Genomic DNA, 22,872 nt, shown 5'->3' on the forward strand with positions numbered 1-22,872 from the left:
GAAGAAGTGAAGGCATGGGGGTGAAGGGAGAGATCTGAGGGAAGAAGTGAAGGCATGGGGGTGAAGGGAGAGATCTGAGGGAAGAAGTGAAGGCATGGGGGTGAAGGGAGAGATCTGAGGGAAGAAGTGAAGGCATGGGGGTGAAGGGAGAGATCTGAGGGAAGAAGTGAAGGCATGGGGGTGAAGGGAGAGATCTGAGGGAAGAAGTGAAGGCATGTGGGTGAAGGGAGAGATCTGAGGGAAGAAGTGAAGGCATGTGGGTGAAGGGAGAGATCTGAGGGAAGAAGTGAAGGCATGGGGGTGAAGGGAGAGATCTGAGGGAAGAAGTGAAGGCATGGGGGTGAAGGGAGAGATCTGAGGGAAGAAGTGAAGGCATGGGGGTGAAGGGAGAGATCTGAGGGAAGAAGTGAAGGCATGGGGGTGAAGGGAGAGATCTGAGGGAAGAAGTGAAGGCATGGGGGTGAAGGGAGAGATCTGAGGGAAGAAGTGAAGGCATGGGGGTGAAGGGAGAGATCTGAGGGAAGAAGTGAAGGCATGGGGGTGAAGGGAGAGATCTGAGGGAAGAAGTGAAGGCATGGGGGTGAAGGGAGAGATCTGAGGGAAGAAGTGAAGGGGGTTGGAGTTGAAGTAAGAACAAAGCCTTACTTAAGTGTGACTCAGTGTGACACATCATTACCTGAACACACGTACACTTTCTAAACCTTTGCTCAGATTCACCTTTGCGCGTTCAAACATGACGGTCACTCACACAGACCTGTGTACAAACACCCTCTAGTTAAACAGCTCTTTCATTTGAAACTCTGCACATTACTTTTATCATCTCTTATTAAACACACCTACAGTTTCATAGACTCAGGCTGTGAGGTTCAGCCTGCATAGGATCAGTCAGTAACATCTTCATTTTGGTCTTATTTTTACGAGGTTGGGAAGCTGTCTTTCAATATAACCTGGGTGGTCTCCTCCAAATCTTGAAGCCATTAGTGCATTGTTAAAGTACTGATTTACATCGCCATGTCGTAATCAGCCCTCGTTTTTGGGGCTCTTTCACAGCCGTTATATCGGCTGTTTGGCAACACCAAGGCCGATGGCAGCCCTTAGGTTAGCAATCACACAAAACAAGGACAGGGAGTCTGAGGGGGGTTAATGTGCATTGTGGTATTTTAGCTTTGTATTGTCATGTTTTTGAGTGTTGAAAGCTATATAGTTAGTGAACAATACCATATTATGCTGTATATTGAAAACAGAAGAGCATAACTTTGTTTATTTAGAAATTAATGAGACAGAGCTGTATAAAGGGCCCTATTCTGCAAGCCAAAGTATTGAATAACATATAAACCAAATCAGTGATCTCCAAACACAATGAAATCCTTACAGGAATTAAACATTGATTTTAGTACCATGAAATACAAACACTGGTGGAAAGAGTTGCATTATATTAAAATGAAATAAACAATCATTATGTTTTTCCAAAATTGAAATTACTAGCAGAAGTCAGAATAAACTAGCATTGTGCAAGTTATTTAAATACTGTATAAGAGTGAACTAGCATGGTCTAGTCACAGTAAAAATGAGGAACACTGTACACGTATAACTTCTCACAAACTTGTGTTCAGGTTTCCTTAATTTTACTGTGACTGGGTCTGAGTACACGGGGAGAAAGAGACCAGCAGGAAGGGAAACATAGAGAGGACGGTGATGATGAGGAGTGTCTACTTTGACACGATCAGGTTCACAGTGCCAGGAGAAAACAGCTGTGTGGCCTGCCAGGACAACTCTGGCCTAGACAAAAATTACAAGCATTTAATGAGAGCTTTTGAAGACGCCAGCCTTTATTACAGTGGGTCAACGACCCCAACACAGCCCAGCAAAGATTTAGCACCTCACTACCTTCTGGTTTCCCAACTCATCATGAGGCATGCATCCTCTTTCTCTATGGGGGGAATTCAGACCTGAGGTATGCATATGTAAAATTAACTTAATTCCTTTTTCAAACACTTCCCTCTTGAATTTAAGCATGGGGAAATGCATGTATTAATTCTCTCATAATTCCACCACCTTTACACGTGAGGAAACTATCAATAAGGTCCAGCAACCTGTCGGTTCCAAGTGGAAAAACATCAACTTTCTTTTTTCTTGTAGAAATAACACCATTCTCCATGCACTGTAATTTACAAATTGATAAGAGCTATAAATAAGACCTAGGTAAATGAGTCATCTGTTTGGACAGGGGGGTTGTAAATATAAAATCACACTTGTTTTAGATCTATTTGAACTTATAGTCAGTCGGTGGAAACAAATGTGAAACCAGTCATATAACACACACACACCCACATACACACAAATACATTCATGCTACACACACATCACAACTGCTGCTGTTAATACTGCACAAATTAAACACTTGCCCCCCAATCCCCCCTTCCCTGAAATGTGTAAATATTGTGCCTTCCTGTATTATACTTATGATTAAAGGTTTATTCTATTCTACCGAGACATTTACTTTATGTTCATATTCTTATGTTTTATCATTTGTAATTGCTGTTGCATTGTCGAGAAGGAACCTGCAAGTAAACATTTTGCTACATTTCTTTAAATGGACAATTCTGTGAACTATCTTGTGTATATCTTTTAATACCTGTTGGCAATGGTGTCCGCTAGAGATTACGTGCAGGAGCTTGCAGTTTTGCATGTAGTTTTGTAGTTTTGCATGATGTCTACTTTGATGCTAATTAGCATTTTCGAATCTGAGAGTAAATAGAGGCGAATAAATTGATAAAAGTCACCTTGTCCGCGAGAGATTTACATGGTTATCAAAACGTCATGCCAGTGAAAGGATACACGAAACACAGGCCTTATTTTAAGTGTTTCTAAAATTCCCTATGGGAAAAATGAATGGTATAAAAACGATTGGAACCTTTTCCCTGTTTGACCGCTAGCTTTTATGGGTATTATGACACCTCCACTGTAGGGCTCTATATCGTAAATAAATTTATGAAAACAAAAATTTGCTTTTGGGTCTTAATTTAAGGTTAGGGTTAGGCATAAAGTTAGCAGTGTGGTTAAGTTTAGGGTTAGATTTAGGGTTAGATAAAATCTGATTTTAAGAAGATAAAATGTAGAAATAGGTGGGGTTTATGACTTTGTGGCTGTGAGGCCTGAGTTTCTCACTTGGAAAGTATGAAAATCAACCAATACGCAAATAACTTAATTTGAACTCAGAGGTTCAGATTTTCAGACTCATGAACACACCATCTGGCAAGCCAAAATAGTTATTGAGCAAGGATGGTTAACTTGCAAGCACCCCTTTTGAGCAAGCTCTATCCTCAATATTGTGCTCTCTTCTTTTGTCTTCAAATCAAATTAAATCAAAGTTTTTCACGTGAGCCGAATACAACAGGTGTAGACCTTACAGTGAAATGCTTACTTACAGGCTCTAACCAATAGTGCAAAAACGGTATTAGGTGAACAATAGGTAAGTAAAGAAATAAATAACAACAGTAAAAAGACAGTGAAAAATAACAGTAGCGAGGCTATAAAAGTAGCGAGGCTACATAAAGACACCGGTTAGTCGGGCTGATTGAGGTAGTATGTACATGTAGATATGGTTAAAGTGACTATGCATATATGATGAACAGAGAGTAGCAGTAACGTAAAAGAGGGGGTGGTGGGTGGCGGGACACAATGCAGATAGCCCGGTTAGCCAATGTGCGGGAGCACTGGTTGGTCGGGCCAATTGAGGTAGTGTGTACATGAATGTATAGTTAAAGTGACTATGCATATATGATAAACAAAGAGTAGCAGCAGCGTAAAAGAGAGGTTGGGGGGGGCGCACATTGCAGATAGTCCGGGTAGCCATTTGATTACCTGTTCAGGAGTCTTATGGCTTGGGGGTAAAAACTGTTGAGAAGCCTTTTTGTCCTAGACTTGGCACTCCGGTACCGCTTCCCATGTGGTAGTAGAGAGAACAGTCTATGACTGGGGTGGCTGGGGTCTTTGACAATTTTTAGGGCCTTCCTTTGACACCGACTGGTGTAGAGGTCCTGGATGGCAGGCAGCTTAGCCCCAGTGATGTACTGGGCCGTACGCACTAGTCAGGATGCTCTCGATGTTGCAGCTGTAGAACATTTGGAGCATCTCAGGACCCATGCCAAATCTTTTTAGTTTCCTGAGGGGGAATAGGCTTTGTCGTGCTCTCTTCACGACTGTCTTTGTGTGTTTGGACCATTCTAGTTTGTTGGTGATGTGGACAACAAGGAACTTGAAGCTCTCAACCTGCTCCACTACAGCTCCGTCGATGAGAATGGGGGAATGCCCGGTCCTCCTTTTCCTGTAGTCCACAATCATCTCCTTAGTCTTGGTTACGGTGAGGGGTAGGTAGTTATTCTGGCACCCCCCGGCCAGGTCTCTGACCTCGTCCCTATAGGCTGTCTCGTCGTTGTCGGTGCTCAGGCCTACCACTGTTGTTTCGTCTGCAAACTTAATGATGGTGTTGGAGTTGTGCCTGGCCATGCAGTCGTGGGTGAACAGGGAGTACAGGAGGGGACTGAGCACGCATCCCTGGGGGGCTCCATTGTTGAGGTTCAGCTTGACAGATGTGTTGCTACCTACCCTCACCACCTGGTGGCGGCCCGTCGGGAAGTCTAGGATCCAGTTGCAGAGGGAGGTGTTTAGTCCCAGGATCCTTAGCTTAGTGATGAGCTTTAGGGTACTATGGTGTTGAACGCTGAGCTGTAGTCAATGAATAGCATTCTCACATAGGTGTTCCTTTTGTCCAGGTGGGAAAGGGTGGTGTGTGGAGTGCAATAGAGATTGCATAACCTGTGGATCTGTTTGGGCGGTATGCAAATTGGAGTGGGTCTAGGGTTTCTGGGATAATGGTGTTGATGTGAGCCATTACCAGCCTTTCAAAGCACTTCATGGCTACGGGGTCTGTAGTCATCTAGGCAGGTCACCTTTGTGTTCTTGGGCACAGTGACTATGGTGGTCTGCTTGAAACATGTTGGTATTACAGACTCAATCAGGGACATGTTGAAAATGTCAGTGAAGACACCTGCCAGTTGGTCAGCACATGCCCGGAGCACACGTCCTGGTAATCTGTCTGGCCCCGCAGCCTTGTGAATGCTGACCTCTTTAAAGGTCTTACTCACGTCGGCTACGGAGAGCGTGATCACGCAGTCGTCTGGAACAGCTGATGCTCTCATGCATGCCTCTCATGCAGTGTTGCTTGCCTCGAAGCGAGCATAGAAGTGATTTAGCTCGTCTGATAGGCTCGTGTCACTGGGCAACTCTACTTTGTAGTCTGTAATAGTTTGCAAGCCCTGCCACATAAGACGAGCGTCGGAGCCGGTGTAGTATGATTCAATCTTAGCCCTGTATTGATGCCTTTGCCTGTTTGATGGTTCGTCGCAGGGCATAGCAGGATTTCTTTAAAGCTTCCGGGTTAGAGTCCCGCACCTTAGAAGCGGTAGCTCTACCCTTTAGCTCATTGCGAATGTTGCCTGTAATCATTGGGTTCTGGTTGGGGTATGTACGTACAGTCACTGTGGGGACGACGTCCTCGAAATTTGGTAGAACTGATTTAAGTTTCCCTGCATTAAAGTCTCCGGCCACTAGGAGCGCCGCCTCTGGGTGAGTGGTTTCCTGTTTGCTTATTTCCTTATAAAGCTAACTGAGAGCGGTCTTAGTGCCATCATCTGTCTGTAGTGGTAAATAAACAGCCATGAAAAGTACAACTGAAAACTCTCTAGGCAAGTGGTGTGGCCTGCAATTTATCACAATATACTCTACTTCAGGCGAGCAAAATCTAGAGACTTCCTTAGATTTTGTGCAACAGCTGTTGTTTACAAATATGCACAGACCGCCCCCCCTCGTCTTACCGGAGTGTGCTGTTCTATCTTGCCGGTGCAGCGTATATCCCGTTAGCTGAATATCCATGTCATCATTCAGCCACAATTCCGTGAAACATAGGATATTACAGTTTTTGATGTCCCGTTGGTAGGACATTCGTGATTGTACCTAGTCTAATTTATTGTCCAATGATTGCACGTTGGCGAGTAATATTGACGGTAATGGCAGCTTTCCCACTCACTTTCTGCGGATCCTCACGAGGCATCCCGCTCTGTGTCCTCTGTACCTGCGTCTCTTCCTCTAGCAAATAACGGGGATGTTGGCCTTGTCGGGTGTTAGGAGAATGTCTTGTGCGTCCTGCTTGTTGAAGAAAACATCTTCATCTAGTCCGAGGTGAGTGATCAATGTCCTGATATCCAGAAGCTCTTTTTTGCCATAAGATACGGTTGAGAACAGCTTCAATTAATTTGATGCGTTTGATACCATTCCATTTATTCCATTCCATACATTAGAATGAGCCCATCCTCCTATACTGTAGCTCCTTCCACCAGCCTTCTTTGATTTTCTTGCTACCAAATGTTATCATGAAACAATGCTAGATAGCTCGAGGGAACATTACGTAAAGCTAGCTACGTTTACTAGTGAAATATTGGGAGTCTTATCTATGTAGCTAGCTAGCTAATGAAATTTTAGCCTGTTAGCTACCTATCGTTAACCGTGACCTCGCCCCTAGGCTCAATTGCTACCACATCTGGTGGATGCATCCTTGTTGCAATTTTATTAGCTGACCATCTAATCTCGGACCCTCCTTGACCATGTCATTGTCCTTGACCATGTCATTGTCCTTGCCCTCATCATTGATGCTGTACATGAAGCTGCCAACCGTGTGGAAATATAACATGAATCTGCTTGAAACCACGAAACCACGAAACTGCAGCAACCATCATCAATGCAGAGGCAACTGGATGATCTCAGCACCTGGACCGCTACCAATGACATGCTTCTCAATGAGAATAAATGTGTATTGATGCATGTCACCTTCTCTGAAAACCCAGCCTGCACCACCACTCTTCATCAACGGTGTCCCCCTGTCAGAGACATCAAAGTTCAGGGTGCTGGGTCTCACTGTCCAGCAGGACCTGCGCTGGAGCAGCCAGGTTGACACCATGACCACAAGCACCAGCAGGAAGCAGTTCCTCCTCAAGCGCATTCAGCACTTCTCTGTAACCACAGCAGACCTACTGTCCAGTAGGTTCCGGAGTATGCTGTCCCTGGCACCCTAGCCTCACTCAAACCCTGACTACTCAGGTGTTTTGCTAGTTTAGGATTTACCATTTGATCATTATTTATGATTGGTTTTATAATTATAAGTATATGTACAATTCAGTCTATGACTGCGAGAAATCAATGAAAGGTACTACTAGCCATGGCCTAACTAGCTAACATATCTAGCTAGCTAATTCATCCAGCTAGCGCCATCCGGTATTTAGACCACTTCATAGAGAGGGAAAGAGTGACTGAGAGAGAGGGTGGAGCTGTGCGTTATGTCATTCAGTTAGCTACTCCAGCCACCTTGACCTCAACAACATCACAATCTTTGACAACATATTAGCTAGCATAACCCAATTGATGTGATTGAGTTACTACTGTAGCTACAATTCCACTTTGTTATAGCTACATGCACTAGTAAGGACCATCACAGGTCACTTTGCCATACAGATTTTAAAGGTACTTTTTTGGATGCTTATAGGCTAGTAGATATGACCCAGACAAGTTCCCATTCGTAGGAGGGTGAAAGATGGGAGACGGCTAGCCAGAAGCGGAGACAGCCCCCCTCAAGCTGACAGGTTTATAAGGAACACTCACTGTACCACCAGTCTGTCTCCTTCAGGAAACAACAGCAGACACACAACGGGCTACCTCATTACCTGAGAGAGTGAAGCTTAGAAGGGGGGAGTGTGTTCAACATGTTCAACATGTTACAGAAAGAGAGCAAAATGCAGTAAATCAACTCCCACCCTGTCTCTGTCTGATGACCTCACCTTGGCACCATTTGATGACTTATTTTCTTATCCTTTTTGAAAGGCTCCCTATATTTGACAGCTCTCTGTCTATGCGCTCAGATCAATGGATGTTCACTGTGTGCATGTACAGGCATTCCTGTGTTGTTAGTGTATAAAAACAGAGAATGACGATTATGGGACGCCCCATAATGACACGTCAGTCAAGAGCCCCTAGGAGGTACAGTACTGTAGCTAGATGTGTCTGGAACGATTAATTAAGTTGACTGTTATACCTTGTTTACAAGGAGTGGGGATGGTGAGGGGGACAAGAGAGGAGACGAGAAAAAGCTTGGAACATTTATTTTCCCTATCCAATCTCACCTTCTTGCCTTTCTCCTCTCTTTCCCTACATCTCTCCCTCTCACCAAGGAGGACGTGAGATGAAGCGAGAGAGAGGGAGCTTTGGAACTTTAAGTCTTCAAGCCACCGAGGCCGAGATCCTGAAAGTCGAGTATCTCCTCTAAAGCCCTCCATTCTGATAAACAACTTTGAGTTCCTCTTGTGCTGAGAGGCTGCTTCCTTGCTGCTGAATGCCCGTTTGGGTGGTTAGAGAGCTGGGTGCTTGTTCTGTAGTGGGTTCTAAAGCGATAGTAGTGAATCCCACACTGATATTGTTTCCTCACACACACCACACACCTACTAACACTTTGCATAAACACACAGGCACACACTCAAGAAGAGAACTTCACTTAGTCTTTCTTTCTGTCTGTTTCTCTCTCTCCCTCTACTTTCCCAACCATCTCTCTGTCTATTTCTGTCTGTTTCTCTCTCTCCCTCTACTTTCCCAACCATCTCTCTGTCTGTTTCTCTTTCTCCCTCTACTTTCCCAACCATCTCTCTGTCTGTTGTATGTCTCTATGTGTAGGTGAACATGGGTGCAGTGGAGCTGTACCCTGCCCCTGTGGATCTCAACAGGGAGATGATAGCCCACACTCTGGAGCACAGCGCTGACCTGGAGGCAGAGAACAGACGGCTGCAGGAGAGGAATCAGACACTCCGGCAGGAGCGGGAGCACCTCCTTGCAGAGTAAGGACTGTGTATGTGTGCACGCGTGCATGTGTATGTTTAGATTGAGGGCACTAAAAAAGGAAGTAACTTTCCACTTTTACGATGCAGTCCACTTATCTGTGGGTTGTTGTGCCCGTGCTCCTCGTCTTAGGTCTACTCCCTAGCCCTCTTTCCCCAGAGACTCAACAATGACATCATCACTCAATAACATCATCACTAGCCGCCCAAGTGAGAGGAGAGAGTTTCCCACGTCCAGGCCACAAAGACTTTCTGGGAATTGACTTCAATTAATTAATTATTATTTTTTTTTTTTCTCTTTTTTTTTTTTTTTCTTTCCTCCCTGATCCCTTGAGGAGCTGAAAAAGCCAGACAGTAGAGTGGCTCATGTCTGGCCAAGGTGGGGCACATCATCATCCCAACAACACCCACCCAAAGTTCTCTCTCTCAATTCAATTCAAAGTGGCTTTAAAGCAAGTGAAATAAGCCATTAACAAAAGTGAGAAAAAAACAAAAAAGCACATAAAACACCTAAAAGAATATACAGTTAACATTGCACTCATAAAGGTTTCAAAGGGATGAATATGTTTCAAATTTATTATTATCAGCTTTGTACACTGTTTAACCATGTGCACATAGTTGTAGTACGAATAGTAGGGGATGATAAGTACACAGATAAATATTGGTTGTATTTACAATGTTGTTTGTGCTCCACTGGTTGCCCTGTTTTCATGGCGATGGGTCACAAATCTTACTGCACATTGCGGTATTTATCCTAACAGATATGGGGGTTTATCAATGTTTGATTTGTTTTCAAATTCTTTGTGGATCTGTGTGATCTGTGGGAAATATGTGTCTGTAATATGGTCATAACTTTGGCAATAGGTAAGGAAGTGAAGCTCAGTTTCCACCTCATTTATTTGGGCAGTGGGCACATAGGCATACCTCTCTCTCTCTCTCTCTCTCTGTCTCTCTGTCTCTCTGTCTGTCTGTCTCTCTCTCTCTCTCTCTCTCTCTCTCTCTCTCTCTCTCTCTCTCTCTCTCTCTCTGTCTCTCTCTCTCTCTCTCTCTCTCTCTCTGTCTCTCTCTCTCTCTCTCTCTCTCTCTCTCTCTCTCTCTCTCTCTCTCTCTCTCTCTCTCTCTCTCTCTCTCTCTCTCTCTCTCTCTCTCTCTCTCTCTCTCTCTCTCTCTCTCTCTATCTATCTATCTATCTATCTATCTATCTATCTATCTATCTATCTATCTATCTATCTATCTATCTATCTATCTATATATATGACATTGTGGCATTAATAGTGTGCGTGCGTACACACACACCACTAATGTGATGATACCACCTGTGATCCCCAGTCTGGAGAAGCATGTCCAGGAGATGGAGACGATGGAGGGAGACCTGTTCTCTCGTTTCATCATGCTGCTTAATGAGAAGAAGGCCAAGATCAGGGCCCTGCAGGACACCATCAGACACGTCCAACAGCAGCTGGACCAGGGGGTGGAAGAGCAGGAGAACCACCGGTTGGACAACAACTGCATATTCCAACACACCGTCGGGTTCTTTGTTTTGTCTGTCTTCATGTCCCCGGCACCCCTGTCTCTTTACCAGCTTGTCAGTTTCTGAGATAGGCCGCCGCATGATGATTGTCCTATAAAACAAAAACGTACAATCGGTGTCTTTTGAGGGACTAACTTGTCTGAAAGTAGTTGACTTGAGTTGTACTTTTGACGGACAAAAACCTACAATGATGGACGTTATATATGATTTCATCATGCCGCTGAGTGAGCTGTAGCCATAGTCAACCCAAAGTGGAAAGACAGCCACCCTACTGTTGAAGTTAATTAGAGGCCCAAGTGGCTAATTTATTGAGCAGGCCAACCCAGAGCTGTGTGTGTGTGTGTGTGTGTGTGTGTGTGTGTGTGTGTGTGTGTGTGTGTGTGTGTGTGTGTGTGTGTGTGTGTGTGTGTGTGTGTGTGTGTGTGTGTGTGTGTGTGTGTGTGTGTGCGTGTGTGTAACTGAGCAGGCAGTGGCTAATAACTTTTACATCTCCCTTCAGTCCAGTCCATACTACATTGAAAGCTCTACATGGGATACTATCGGAATAGTAGATTTTACACATCATTTAGTTGCTTGTGCTTGGCTCTCTTGCTGGCCCTCATGGTCTTAGATTGAATTTTACTTAATTTAGTTGCTTGTGTAACCAGGAAAATCTATTGAGATTTTTTATTACATTTTAATCGATTGCTAATGTCAGAAAAAGATAAACAGATGTCAAAAAAATATCTAATTATTGAGAGAGATGTCAATGATGTCCTCAAATAAAGTGTGATGCCTCAGTGAGTGATCCCTCTCTCTCTCTTTGTCTCTTCTCCCTCACTCTGTCTCTCTGTAGGGTAACTGGGGTAACTGTCAAATCCAAGGCTGGCGACAGCATTAAGGAGGAGGAGGACCTGCCTCAGAGCTTCCACCCATCTCAGGCACCCACAGTGCTCATCAGAGGTGTGTGTGTTTGTGTGTGTGTGTGTGTTTCTATTCTGATATTCCAATTTTTTTCCACCATGAATACAGCAGCCAAATACTGAAACTCATTGTAATTTGGACACCATGACAAGGCTTGACTAATGGATTTCCCTAAAACACACTGTTGATGTTGATTCTGTGGCACTCTGTCATTACGTTAGCTTTTTTTCCATAGGTGTTCTTCCATTGGTTCCCACTTCCATTGGTTCCACCAAGATGCAGCATGGCATATGCCAATTCACAAATAAATGCACTTGTGTTTTTTAGTTGAATTGTTGAATAGGTTTAATAGATTTTGTTAAAATCTCACCTAGCCCATCAGAAGACAAGGAGATGCTTTTACCATATTGAATGTACCTATCCTATCCTTTCAGATCTCCACAAGGGTATAGGGGACTGGGTCTAGGAGTCCATTTGGATTTTGGAGGATGACTTTAAAAGGACATTGTGTGTCAATCAATCAAGCACCCCATTGGTCTGTGGAAGTGTCATTTTGCCTTAGCCGACGCCCATAGAGAGGTGCCAAGAAGCATTCCTAACCACAGGGTTCACCTATAGCTTTCTAGATCACTGTGCAGTTCTGGAACACTGACATAGCAGCTTCTACCTGTGGTAGAATCTGATTCATGTGTGCTCTATTAAGTTACAGTAGTGTGACCAACACTCTTATTGGTCCACTCCAGCACCACGAGCACAAGCAACAGTTTGGGTGGGGTGTTCAACTGGGTTTCATTTTTCGCCCATTCCCTTTACTGCTCATGATGCCATAGGTCGTGATATTAATTACCATGACGACATATAGGTCAGGCTCTCCCAGTCCATGTCTGCGAGCTCCCAAGTTTATCCATGTTCATTTTTACTGCCCCATAAACTCCACATGGCAACAGAACTGATCTTAGAACAGCGGTTTAGATTGAAACGCCATCGCCTGGGGTATTGGATTCCTGGAAAGCTCTCACCAGTGAGTCATAAACCCACCGTGTGTAGTCCTCTCTGCTTCCAAGGGGTTCAGCACGTCCGCCTGCGAGGTGGTCCCCTGTCTGCGTCAGAGAGAGCCACCCCCCTGTCTCTACTGTACGGGGGGAACCGGGGCCTCCTTGTGTCTGGTCCAAACCCAGCAGAGGGATGGAGCAGGCGGTTTTGAAACGCAACACAGTCATGGTTCTCTCATCTGTAGCATCGGGATTAGTTGTGGTGGCTCCGTCCAATGGGTCAGTCTATTCTGTGTGTGTGTGTGTGTGTGTGTGTGTGTGTGTGTGTGTGTGTGTGTGTGTGTGTGTGTGTGTGTGTGTGTGTGTGTGTGTGTGTGTGTGTGTGTGTGTGTGTGTGTGTGTGTGTGTGTGTGTGTGTTAGCACTGTTCAATATTCTCAAACTGACTATATATTCTCAGACGGGCTGGGCTCATGCAGTGTTTGTGTGTTTATAACCATGTTTCCATCCAGAGTTTTCATGCAAGTAAAGTCTTACAGGTAATTTGTTCATTCGACATGGTGGGATCGCTTTGTGTCGGTGAAGTAAATTTCGCTAGAAATGGTGGTGGAAATGCCTTTATGCGCAAATACAGATTATAATATCCATCATATCGTAGCAAACTTGGAGTCAACGTGATGATAGGGTGTGTGGTCCTCCCACTACAACTTGGGAAACCATGCAGTTTATTAGGCTACAGATGAAATAAGTTACAATGAACTTTACAGGGTGGTGAAAGTGCCCGATGATAAGCTTGATACTCCTTTCCAATAAATATTGAGGGTCTTATTTTGGTGACATGATGATCAATGCTTGACTGCTGTTTTAAAAATCTGTATCTGCCAGCTGTTGTCCAGAGTGCAGGTTCCAAAACCAGCGTAGGCACATTTGCTATTTAACACAACAGTTTTGGGACAAAACATACAAAATTATCTGTAAAGTTGAAAATGCGATGGAAACACAAACTTTAGATTTTTATTCAGCACATAAATAATTTAATTTTGTGTGTACTATGTAATCGCACACTGATTTTTCTCAGCAACAAGTCCATTTCGTGGAAACTGTGCCTATTTTCTTTATGCTGATTTTAGAATATTCAAATGAAAATCTGTCACCATATGTGTCTGCGTGGCAGCTTCTTCTGTGTTTTTGTGTTTGTCTGTGAACATGACCAGACCAGAGTAAGCCCATGTGGCTGTTTTGACCCTAGTTAACCCATGTCCCTCTGTGAGTGTCCTGCTTTATGTTTTCCTCTTGATTATGGCCTGATAAGAGAGAGTAGGATGACAGACAGACAAGTGTCAGGGAAAAAGGAAATCTAGCCTACAATTTTCCTGTCATTTTTTCTGTGCTCTGTAAATGTCTACATGTGACTCTATGACACACTCTTACAGGAAGTACATTTAGGACCCAAAGACCTATGGAGTGGAAATGAAGGAGAGAGTGTCAGGACTGAGAGAGGGAAGGGTAGGGAGGGTAGGAGTGTGAGGAGGGTAGAGAGAGCAGAGAGGGAAGTGGGGATGATTAGGGGTTGTCCTTTAGACTATGACAGACCTCTAAATCTACGGCATCCCCAGATGACCCCCTTGTATATTCTATAATGTATGTAGGCTACATTAAATTAGGCACTACATTATCACCCCTGCTCTCCTATGGATGAGGGGGGAAAAGGTTTAACCTTTTCTCAATAGGGGGTGCTGTTTTCACTTTGTAAAAATTTCGTTCCCAAATTAAACTGCCTCGTACTCAATTCTTGCTCGTACAATATGCATATTATTATTACTATTGGATAGAAAACACTCTCTAGTTTCTAAAACCGTTTGAATTATATCTGTGAGTAAAACAGAACTCGAGTTGGAGCAAACTTCCTGTGAGGAAGTGAGAAATCTGAAATAAGGCAGGCTGTTCTAGGGTCAGTTTATTAATTTGCATGTCTTCTATTGGTCGAGATGCACTGCATACGCCTTCCCCTAGATGTCAGCAAATAGTGAGAATTGGAATGGAGTTGCTAGGCAGATCTGAGGCCATATAAGGGCTCTTGGAACCGGGGGTGCACTCTTTTCAACATTCGCCATGACGCAAGACAGACCTCAGGATGGCGTTCTGGAAGGCTCCCGTTATAGGCCTTAGATATATCCGGCTCTGATTTTATTCGATATAGGTGTTAAGAACGTCATAATGTAGTTATTTTAAACCGAGTTATATCATTTTATATCAGTATATTGCGATTTTCGGAATTTTCTTTGTGCTGCGCTATAGTGAATTGGGCACGTCTTCGCCACATGGCTAATGTTTACTGCTAATTCCAAAGTTGAAGGCGACAATCTACAACCGAGCAACGATTCTTCTGGACAAAGGACAACTTGCCCAAGATTCTGATGAAAGCTCATCAAAAAGTAAGAACTATTTATGATGTTAATTCGTTGTTCTGTTGAAAAATGTAAAACTCCTATTCCGCCATTAATTTCGGTGCGGTCTCGCTTTAACGCACGCTGTATGTCGTAGTAACGTTAATTTTAAAAATCTAACAGCGGTTGCATTAAGAACTAATGTATCTTTCATTTGCTGTCCAACCTGTATTTTTTAGTCAAGTTTATGATTAGTTACTGATTAGATTAGGTGCCTCTCCCAAGATTTCTCCCGACATTTTGTTTGCATTTTGGCTACTATTCATATTGTATAACCACGATTTGTGCCGCTAAATATGCACATTTTCGAACAAACTCTATATGTATTGTGTAATATGATGTTATAGGACTGTCATCTGAAGAAGTTTGAGAAGGTTAGTGAAAATATTTATATCTTTTGCTGGTTTATTCGTTATCGCTATTGTTGGCTTGAATCAATGCTGTTGTGTGGTTGGCTATTGTAGTAAGCTAATATAATGCTATATTGTGTTTTCGCTGTAAAACACTTAAAAAATCTGAAATATTGGCTGGATTCACAAGATCTTTGTCTTTCATTTGCTGTACGCTGTGTATTTTTCATAAATGTTTTATGATGAGTATTTAGGTAATTCACATTGGTCTCTGTAGTTATTCTAGTTGCTTTGGTGAGAGTTGTGATGGTGGCTGCAATGTAAAACTATGATTTATACCTGAAATATGCACATTTTTCTAACAAAACATATGCTATACAATAAATATGTTATCAGACTGTCATCTGATGAAGTTGTTTCTTGGTTAGTGACTATTTATATCTTTATTTGGTCGAAATTGTGATAGCTACCTATGCAGGAAAAAAATGGTGGAAAAAAAAAGTTGTGTCTTTTGCTATCGTGGTTAGCTAATAGAAATACATATCGTGTCTTCCCTGTAAAACATTTTAAAAATCAGAAATGATGGCTGGATTCACAAGATGTGTATCTTTCATCTGGTGTCTTGGACTTGTGATTTAATGATATTTAGATGCTAGTATTTACTTGTGACGCTATGCTAGGCTATGCTAGTCAGCTTTTTTACTGATGGGGGTGCTCCCGGATCCGGGATTGTGATGAAGTAGAAGTTAAAGGTGGAAACAGAGTGGTTACAACCTGGGGAGGTTTTCAGCATCTCAGTTCATCAACCATGGCCAGTCACTCTCCTTGAGATCAGTTGACCTAAATCATTTCTGACCATCACTCATCACGACACTGGCAGTTCCCTGTTCAGCATGAAACCGTAACAGGGTTTAGAGGACTAGGGCGTGTGTCTGTGTGTTTTTCTTCAATGTGTTGGTTTATGGTTTATCAGTGTATGCGTGGGCTTGTGTGGAATGTGAGATCTTTAGTCAGTGGATGTCTGTAGAGGTCACCAGGGGTCAAGAGATTTTCTGAGGTCATCCTCCCAAAAATGTCCCCCAATTACTCTACAAAGGAGACAGTAGGACAGGCAAGTGAATTAGGGTTAGGACCTGGGTTGGAGTAAAGATTTAGGGTTAGGAGCCGGGTTGGAGTAAAGATTTAGGGTTAGGAGCCGGGTTGGAGTAAAGATTTAGGGTTAGGAGCCGGGTTGGAGTAAAGATTTAGGGTTAGGACCCGGGTTGGAGTAAAGAATTACATGCTGACCACACCGCTGGCATCACGTGCGCGAGCGTTGCAAAATACATTTGCACATAGATGTTATTCAATCATTGCACCAACACTACTCGTGGGCGTCAGCAAGCATCTGCGTGGCCTGGTGCTAAAATAGAAATTGGTTCTATTTGTGACACTCAACATATTCCTCATTGGTTTTTAGGAGCATATATCCATGTGCCATCTCCTCATAGGTTTTTAGGGGCATATACCCACGTGCCATCTCCTCATAGGTTTTTAGGAGCATATACCCACGTGCCATCTCCTCATAGGTTTTTAGGAGCATATACCCACGTGGGTGATTGAAAGATGAACTTAGGTCCACACTCCGGTAGGTTGTAGTAATGCTGTAAAGTTGGTTGCCAACTCCAAAGAAGAAAAAGAAGCCTTAAGGAAGGAGGAGAGATGACGAGAAACAAATTTGGTTTACCGTTTTATCTGTGGATTAATTGTCGTAGTAGTGGACCTTGTGCATTTCAGGTAAAATAACAACCCAATGTTTATATACCAGGACAAATTAGCTAGCAACAGTAAGCTAGCTAGCTAAATTGCCATAAATGTTCAATGCTTTTTGACCTGTCCCCAAATTAATATAATTGGTTCAGAGTTTGTTTTGATATTTCAACCTGTGTGTCCTGATTGCTTCTGGTGTGGGTGAACAAAATCCAAGTGCGCACGCAGACGGAAGCGCGCATCCGGTTTGGTCAGCATGTTAGGGTTAGGATAATAGGACCTTAGACACAGTCAGTTGATACATGTGAATTGAACCTCAAGGGGCAGTTGCATACGTAGGTGTAATCTAGTTCCGTAAAATCACCTTTTTTTATAGACATTTCATTAGACCTTTTCATAACCTTGGTGTGTTTTCTGGCATTGTGAATGAATGAGCTCATCAAAGAATGTGGCCCTGAATGGCCCTTCTATCAAATCACATGTTAATGACCCCCTTAATCACTTTACAGCCAAACTGACTTAAAGTAAATACATCACCTCTGACTACTGACCACCAACAGCTTTGAGAGGGTGTCTTGCATGTAATTTGTGTGTGTGTGTGTGTGTGTGTGTGTGTGTGTGTGTGTGTGTGTGTGTGTGTGTGTGTGTGTGTGTGTGTGTGTGTGTGTGTGTGTGTGTGTGTGTGTTTGTCACCCAGACATTTCAAGCCAGACGAGCTCTATGGAGGACACTGTGCGTGACAGCAAAGATGTGTTGCCCAGCCGCAAGCATGGGCTCTGTTACCACCAGAGCCCAGAGTTAAAGGTTAAGAAGCCCTCTCCAGACCAGAAGTAAACTCACAGGTTAGTGCAGCAGCCAATGAAGCCCTAATATGGTAGTTGTCAACATCAGAATGATCCTATTCATTACCTTTGACCTCCCTACCACCATTATTATTATCAAAATGTCATATGTCAACATTATATTGAATTAATATTATTATGATTTTGGCATCATTGACATCATACATGTATCAATGATACTTAGGTACAGTTGAAGTTGTAAGTTTACATACACTAAGGTTGGAGTCATTAAAACTTGTTTTTCAACCACTCCACAAAGTTCTTGTTAACAAACTATTGTTTTGGCAAGTCAGTTAGGACCTACTTTGTCCATGACAAAAGTCATTTTCCCAACAATTGTTTACAGACAGATTATTTCACTTATAATTCACTGTATCACAATTCCAGTGGGTCAGAAGTTTACATACGCTAAGTTGACTGTGCCTTTAAACAGCTTGGAAAATTCCAGAAAATGATGTGATGGCTTTAGAAGCTTCTGATAGGCTAATTGACATAATTTGAGTCAATTGGAGATGTAGCTGTGGATGTATTTCAAGGCCTACCTTCAAACTCAGTGACTCTTTGCTTGACATCATGGGAAAATCAAAAGAAATCAGCCAAGACCTCAGAATTCTTTTTTAGACCTCCACAAGTCTGGTTCATCCTTGGGAGCAATTTCCAAACGCCTGAAGGTACCACGTTCATCTGTACAAACAATAGTACGCAAGTATAAACACCATGGGACCACGCAATCGTCATACCGCTCAGGAAGGAGACACGTTCTGTCTCCTAGAGATTAACGTACTTTGGTGCGAAAAGTGCAAATCAATCCCAGAACAACAGCAAAGGATATTGTGAAGATGCTGGAGGAAACGGGTACAAAGTATCTATATCCACAGTAAAACGAGTCCTATATCGACATAACCTGAAAGGCCGCTCAGGCCACTGCTCGAAAACCGCCATAGAAAAAGCCAGACTACGGTTTGCAACTGCACATGGGTACAAAGACCGTACTTTTTGGAGAAATGTCCTCTGGTCTGATGAAACAAAAATAAAACTGTTTGGCCATAATGACCATTGTTATGTTTGGAGGAAAAAGGGGGAGGCTTGCAAGCCGAAGAACACCATCCCAACCGTGAAGCACGGGGGTGGCAGCATCATGTTGTGGGGGTGCTTTGCTGCAGGAGGGACTGGTGCACTTCACAAAATAGATGGCATCATGAGGGGGGGAAATTATGTGGACGTATTGAAGCAACATCTCAAGACATCAGTCAGGAAGTTAAAGCTTGGTCACAAATGGGTCTTCCAAATGGACATTGACCCCAAGCATACTAACAAAGTTGTGGCAAAATGGCTTAAGGACAACAAAGTCATGGTATTGGAGTGGCCATCACAAAGACCTGGCCTCAATCCTATAGAACATTTGTGGGAAGAACTGAAAAAGTGTGTGCGAGCAAGGATCCTACAAACCTGACTCAGTTTCACCAGCTCTGTCAGGAGGAATGGGCCAAAATTCACCCAACTTATTGTTGGAAGCTTGTGGAAGATTACCCGAAACGTTTGACCCAAGTTAAACAATTTAAAGTCAATGGTACCAAATACTAATTGAGTGTATGTAAACTTCTGACCCACTGGGAATGTGATGAAAGAAATAAAAGCTGAAATAAATAATTATCTCTACTATTATTCTGACATTTCACATTCTTAAAATAAAGTGGTGATCCTAACTGACCTAAAACAGGGAATTTTTACTAGGATTAAATGTCAGGAATTGTGAAAAACTGAGTTTAAATGTATTTGGATAAGGTGTATGTAAACTTCCGAATTCAACTGTAAGTGAGTGCCCAGTTTTTTAACAGTTGAAAACCAGTTATCCATGCCAAAAAGTTCAGGTCTACACAATCACCCCTGAATACTCATACTAATATCATGCATATAAAGCCTGAATGAATATCTATTCGAGGGATTTAATCATAGTCAAAACTATCAGCCCGGCCACCTCAATCATTTTACAGAACCTTAAAGGCCCATTGCAGTAGAAAACATGATTTTTCTGTGGTTTATATTTCCACACTATGAGGTTGGAATAAAACTGTGAAATTGTGAAAATTATGATAATGCCCTTTTTAGTATAAGGGCTGTTTTGAAATTTCAGCCTGTTGAGGTGGGATGGAGTTTTGGTCTGCCTGGTGACATCACCAATTAGTTAATTAACCAATAAGAAAGAGTTCCAAACCTCTCTGCCAATAACAGCTAGTTTTCAGTTTTCCCCTCCCCACTCAGACCACTGCCAGACAGTCCTAGCAATATTCTTGCTTGAGAAATTGCTCTTTTTGCTAAGATGCTATTTTTGTTTATTTTTGACCATTTTAATTGACAAGGATCACAGTAAGGTACTTAATTGTTTCCCTGAAAATATTTGATATTCAGATAAAAAGAGCTGTAGTGCAACTTTACATTTTCTTCAGACCCCTTCACCTGTCCTCTTGCCCAGTATCTTACTTATTGCACCTTTGTAACCCCTTGTGGTGTTCAAAACTATTTTCAGCTTTCACAGTGTCCTGCAATGTTCACTAATACAATTTACCTTATGCAAACATCCATAAATAGTGCAAATAAACCATTAAACTGATAAGCTTAACTGGCTAATTTGTAAAGGGTGGTTAACCAGTCAGCCACTGGCATCCCGATTCGATGCCTACATCAAACAAAGAGTACCTTTTTGTGCATCAATCAGGCTTAAAAGTTATTTCGGCAAGAACTTGATATTGCTATTCATGTAATAAATACTAATAATAATAATAATTATCACCAAAGGGTCTTTCAAGGTTGAGATAAAAAATACATACAAAAACTAGATGTAGGTCTGCTGGAATTTCTTTGCAGAAACAGAAAGTGTTGGCCTAATCCTCAAACGTTTCATGGTTGTTTGTGTAGCCCGGTCCATATGTGCCTGAAGCTAATCTATGCTTCTTTCAAATGCTAAACATACTGAGTCATTCGACAGAATTATGCTTGATCTCGTTAATCTTTCCACATCCTCTAAAATTGTTAGGAGCATCCAGTGGGTGGCGAGGCCATTCCTCCACATACACAAAGAGGCATTGCGAGAACAATTTCACCAGTATGTGACGACCCTCCCACTCTGTCTGACGAATTATTTATTTTTGCTCTTGTTTTCCTTAATAGGATGTTGGTGGGCGGAGCCGGGAGGGTCGTCAGCAAAATGGGACACACCTGGGCTCGGTTGTGTCCCGCGATAAATACACCTCTTCCCCATTTATTGAGGAGACTCACTCCATGCAGACACTGATAGATTTTTGTTGTGGCATTTTTGTGGTCGTTTTGTATGTTTGCTTTGGCACTTTCAACACCCCTCATTATCACATTTATGCACGCACACTCACTTACACTACTGATTACACACACCATTGTTAATTGTATTTAGTTTACTTCAGTTAATAAATATATTTTGTTATTCTTTATCTCCACGTGGTCTCCTTTTTGTTGCAAACTTCGAGCCGGTTCGTGACAAGTAGAACTAATAGCACATAATATCAACAGTAATTAATGAATTCAAATCGAACAAAATCCAAATGCCCCCAAAAAGTCTATTCCGACTCAAGAATGCTATATATGACCCAATTTGGGGTTAAAGCGATCTGGAAATGAAATAATTTTGGGTTTTCTGAGTGGACAGTTTCATGCAAAGAAAATGTGTTGTCTGTTGGTTGGTGGGTGGATACTTGTAAATCATTGCTCTCTGTCAAAGTGCACTGTTGCAATAGGCTTGAACATGGACCTTAGCTACTGGTAGAGGACCCATCACACTTTCTGAATGTAAATGTGATGTTATGATTTGGTGTTTGCGTTTTGTACATTTGAGCCTTTGTGAGTTTTAATTGACAGATTATTATTGGTTATTCCACTGTAGATGAGTCTGTGATAATTGCTCAACTCTAAAGCTTTTAGAGTATTTAAAAAATGAAAATAAATCTTCTAAGCTTGCTGCCTCCAATTTTCAAATGAATTTGCGTCGCATCACTTCCTCTCGCCTTGTTTTTGAGAACCCATCACTTCTTCCTCAAGGTGTCTGCAAATAAACAGCCACCCAAACGACTGCAGCTGAGCACCAAGATGCAGCATGTACAACAAGGCGTTAACAGCTGCAGCTCATTAGCTCCAGTAAAAACATGCAGTTCTCTCATTTGCACCCTGGCCAGTTCAAACGGCCTGAGTTCATTTGTTGTTACCCTCTTTTTCTTAAACAAATATCACGGTTGCCCGGAGTGGAATACTCAGGGTAATTTAGCCCTGGCCCATGCACTGCAATGGAAAAGAAAACCGATCTACGACAGTGAGCACTGCTCCTGGATTTGTCTTTCTTCCTCTCCATCCCTTGCTCCCTCTTTCTTTCAAACACTGTCCCGTTCTCTATCGCCCCATCCCCCCACCATCTCTGTATGGCTGGACTTCAGTCAGAGCTCCCAACCAGCCTGATTAGAATCTTCCTTAGTGCTGTGGATGACTCCCTGTAAACCACGAAACCTCTCCAGCCAGGAGACAGGTCACTGTTGACCTGTGAACCGTCACACCAAAACCCACAACAACAACTATGCAGCTGTCTTCTGAAGATCTTTTCAGTTTATTTTTCATTCATATTCAGTGACATATCATCAGGTCACATTTATTACCATTAGATCTTTGTTGCTTGTAGAAATGTTACACAACATTTTCAGTAGAATTGTATCTGGCGCTGGTCTCTTGACATGTTGCATCTTGTCCTCCTGTAATTTGTACATCTTGATCCAATCAAAAAGGTCACAAGGTTGACTTGACTTGCCTGGCTACCTAGACTCCTTGTTCCGGCCAAACGTTACGCCACGCCCATGGACGTGAGTTTCTTCACCGGAATGAGTCTGTTTGAAAATTTGTCATTGGCTTTGATACTCTGATTGGTTAGACACGATCCATTTGCTGGTGACTTTGTTTTGTACGTAAAAACGACTTCAATGATGGCAGTCTCTGACCAAAGTATGTAGCGAACGACAGAGCAGCGGAATAATTTAGTGTGAGTCGTCAGGCTATGATTTGACACCATCCCATCTTTCTTACATACTGTAAATGCCTCTGGCGGTTTTCTC

The 22,872-nt window shown here is 42.7% G+C and overlaps 1 protein-coding gene across 1 annotated transcript in view; it reads left to right on the top strand.

Moving 5' to 3' along the window:
- LOC120053790 (DNA repair protein XRCC4-like) overlaps nt 1-21,150 on the top strand; it is a 38,187-nt gene extending 17,037 nt beyond the window's left edge. Inside the window, exons 3-7 of the mRNA XM_039001042.1 lie at nt 8,776-8,936; nt 10,266-10,430; nt 11,303-11,409; nt 17,605-17,749; nt 20,918-21,150. Of these exons, the coding sequence (XP_038856970.1) occupies nt 8,776-8,936; nt 10,266-10,430; nt 11,303-11,409; nt 17,605-17,741 (570 nt within the window). The 3' untranslated portion in view covers nt 17,742-17,749; nt 20,918-21,150. The remainder of the gene's footprint in view (nt 1-8,775; nt 8,937-10,265; nt 10,431-11,302; nt 11,410-17,604; nt 17,750-20,917) is intronic.
- The last annotated feature ends 1,722 nt before the right edge of the window (nt 21,151-22,872 follow it).

This window comes from Salvelinus namaycush, chromosome 1 (genome assembly GCF_016432855.1).
Source record: "Salvelinus namaycush isolate Seneca chromosome 1, SaNama_1.0, whole genome shotgun sequence".
Lineage (NCBI taxonomy): Eukaryota > Metazoa > Chordata > Actinopteri > Salmoniformes > Salmonidae > Salvelinus > Salvelinus namaycush.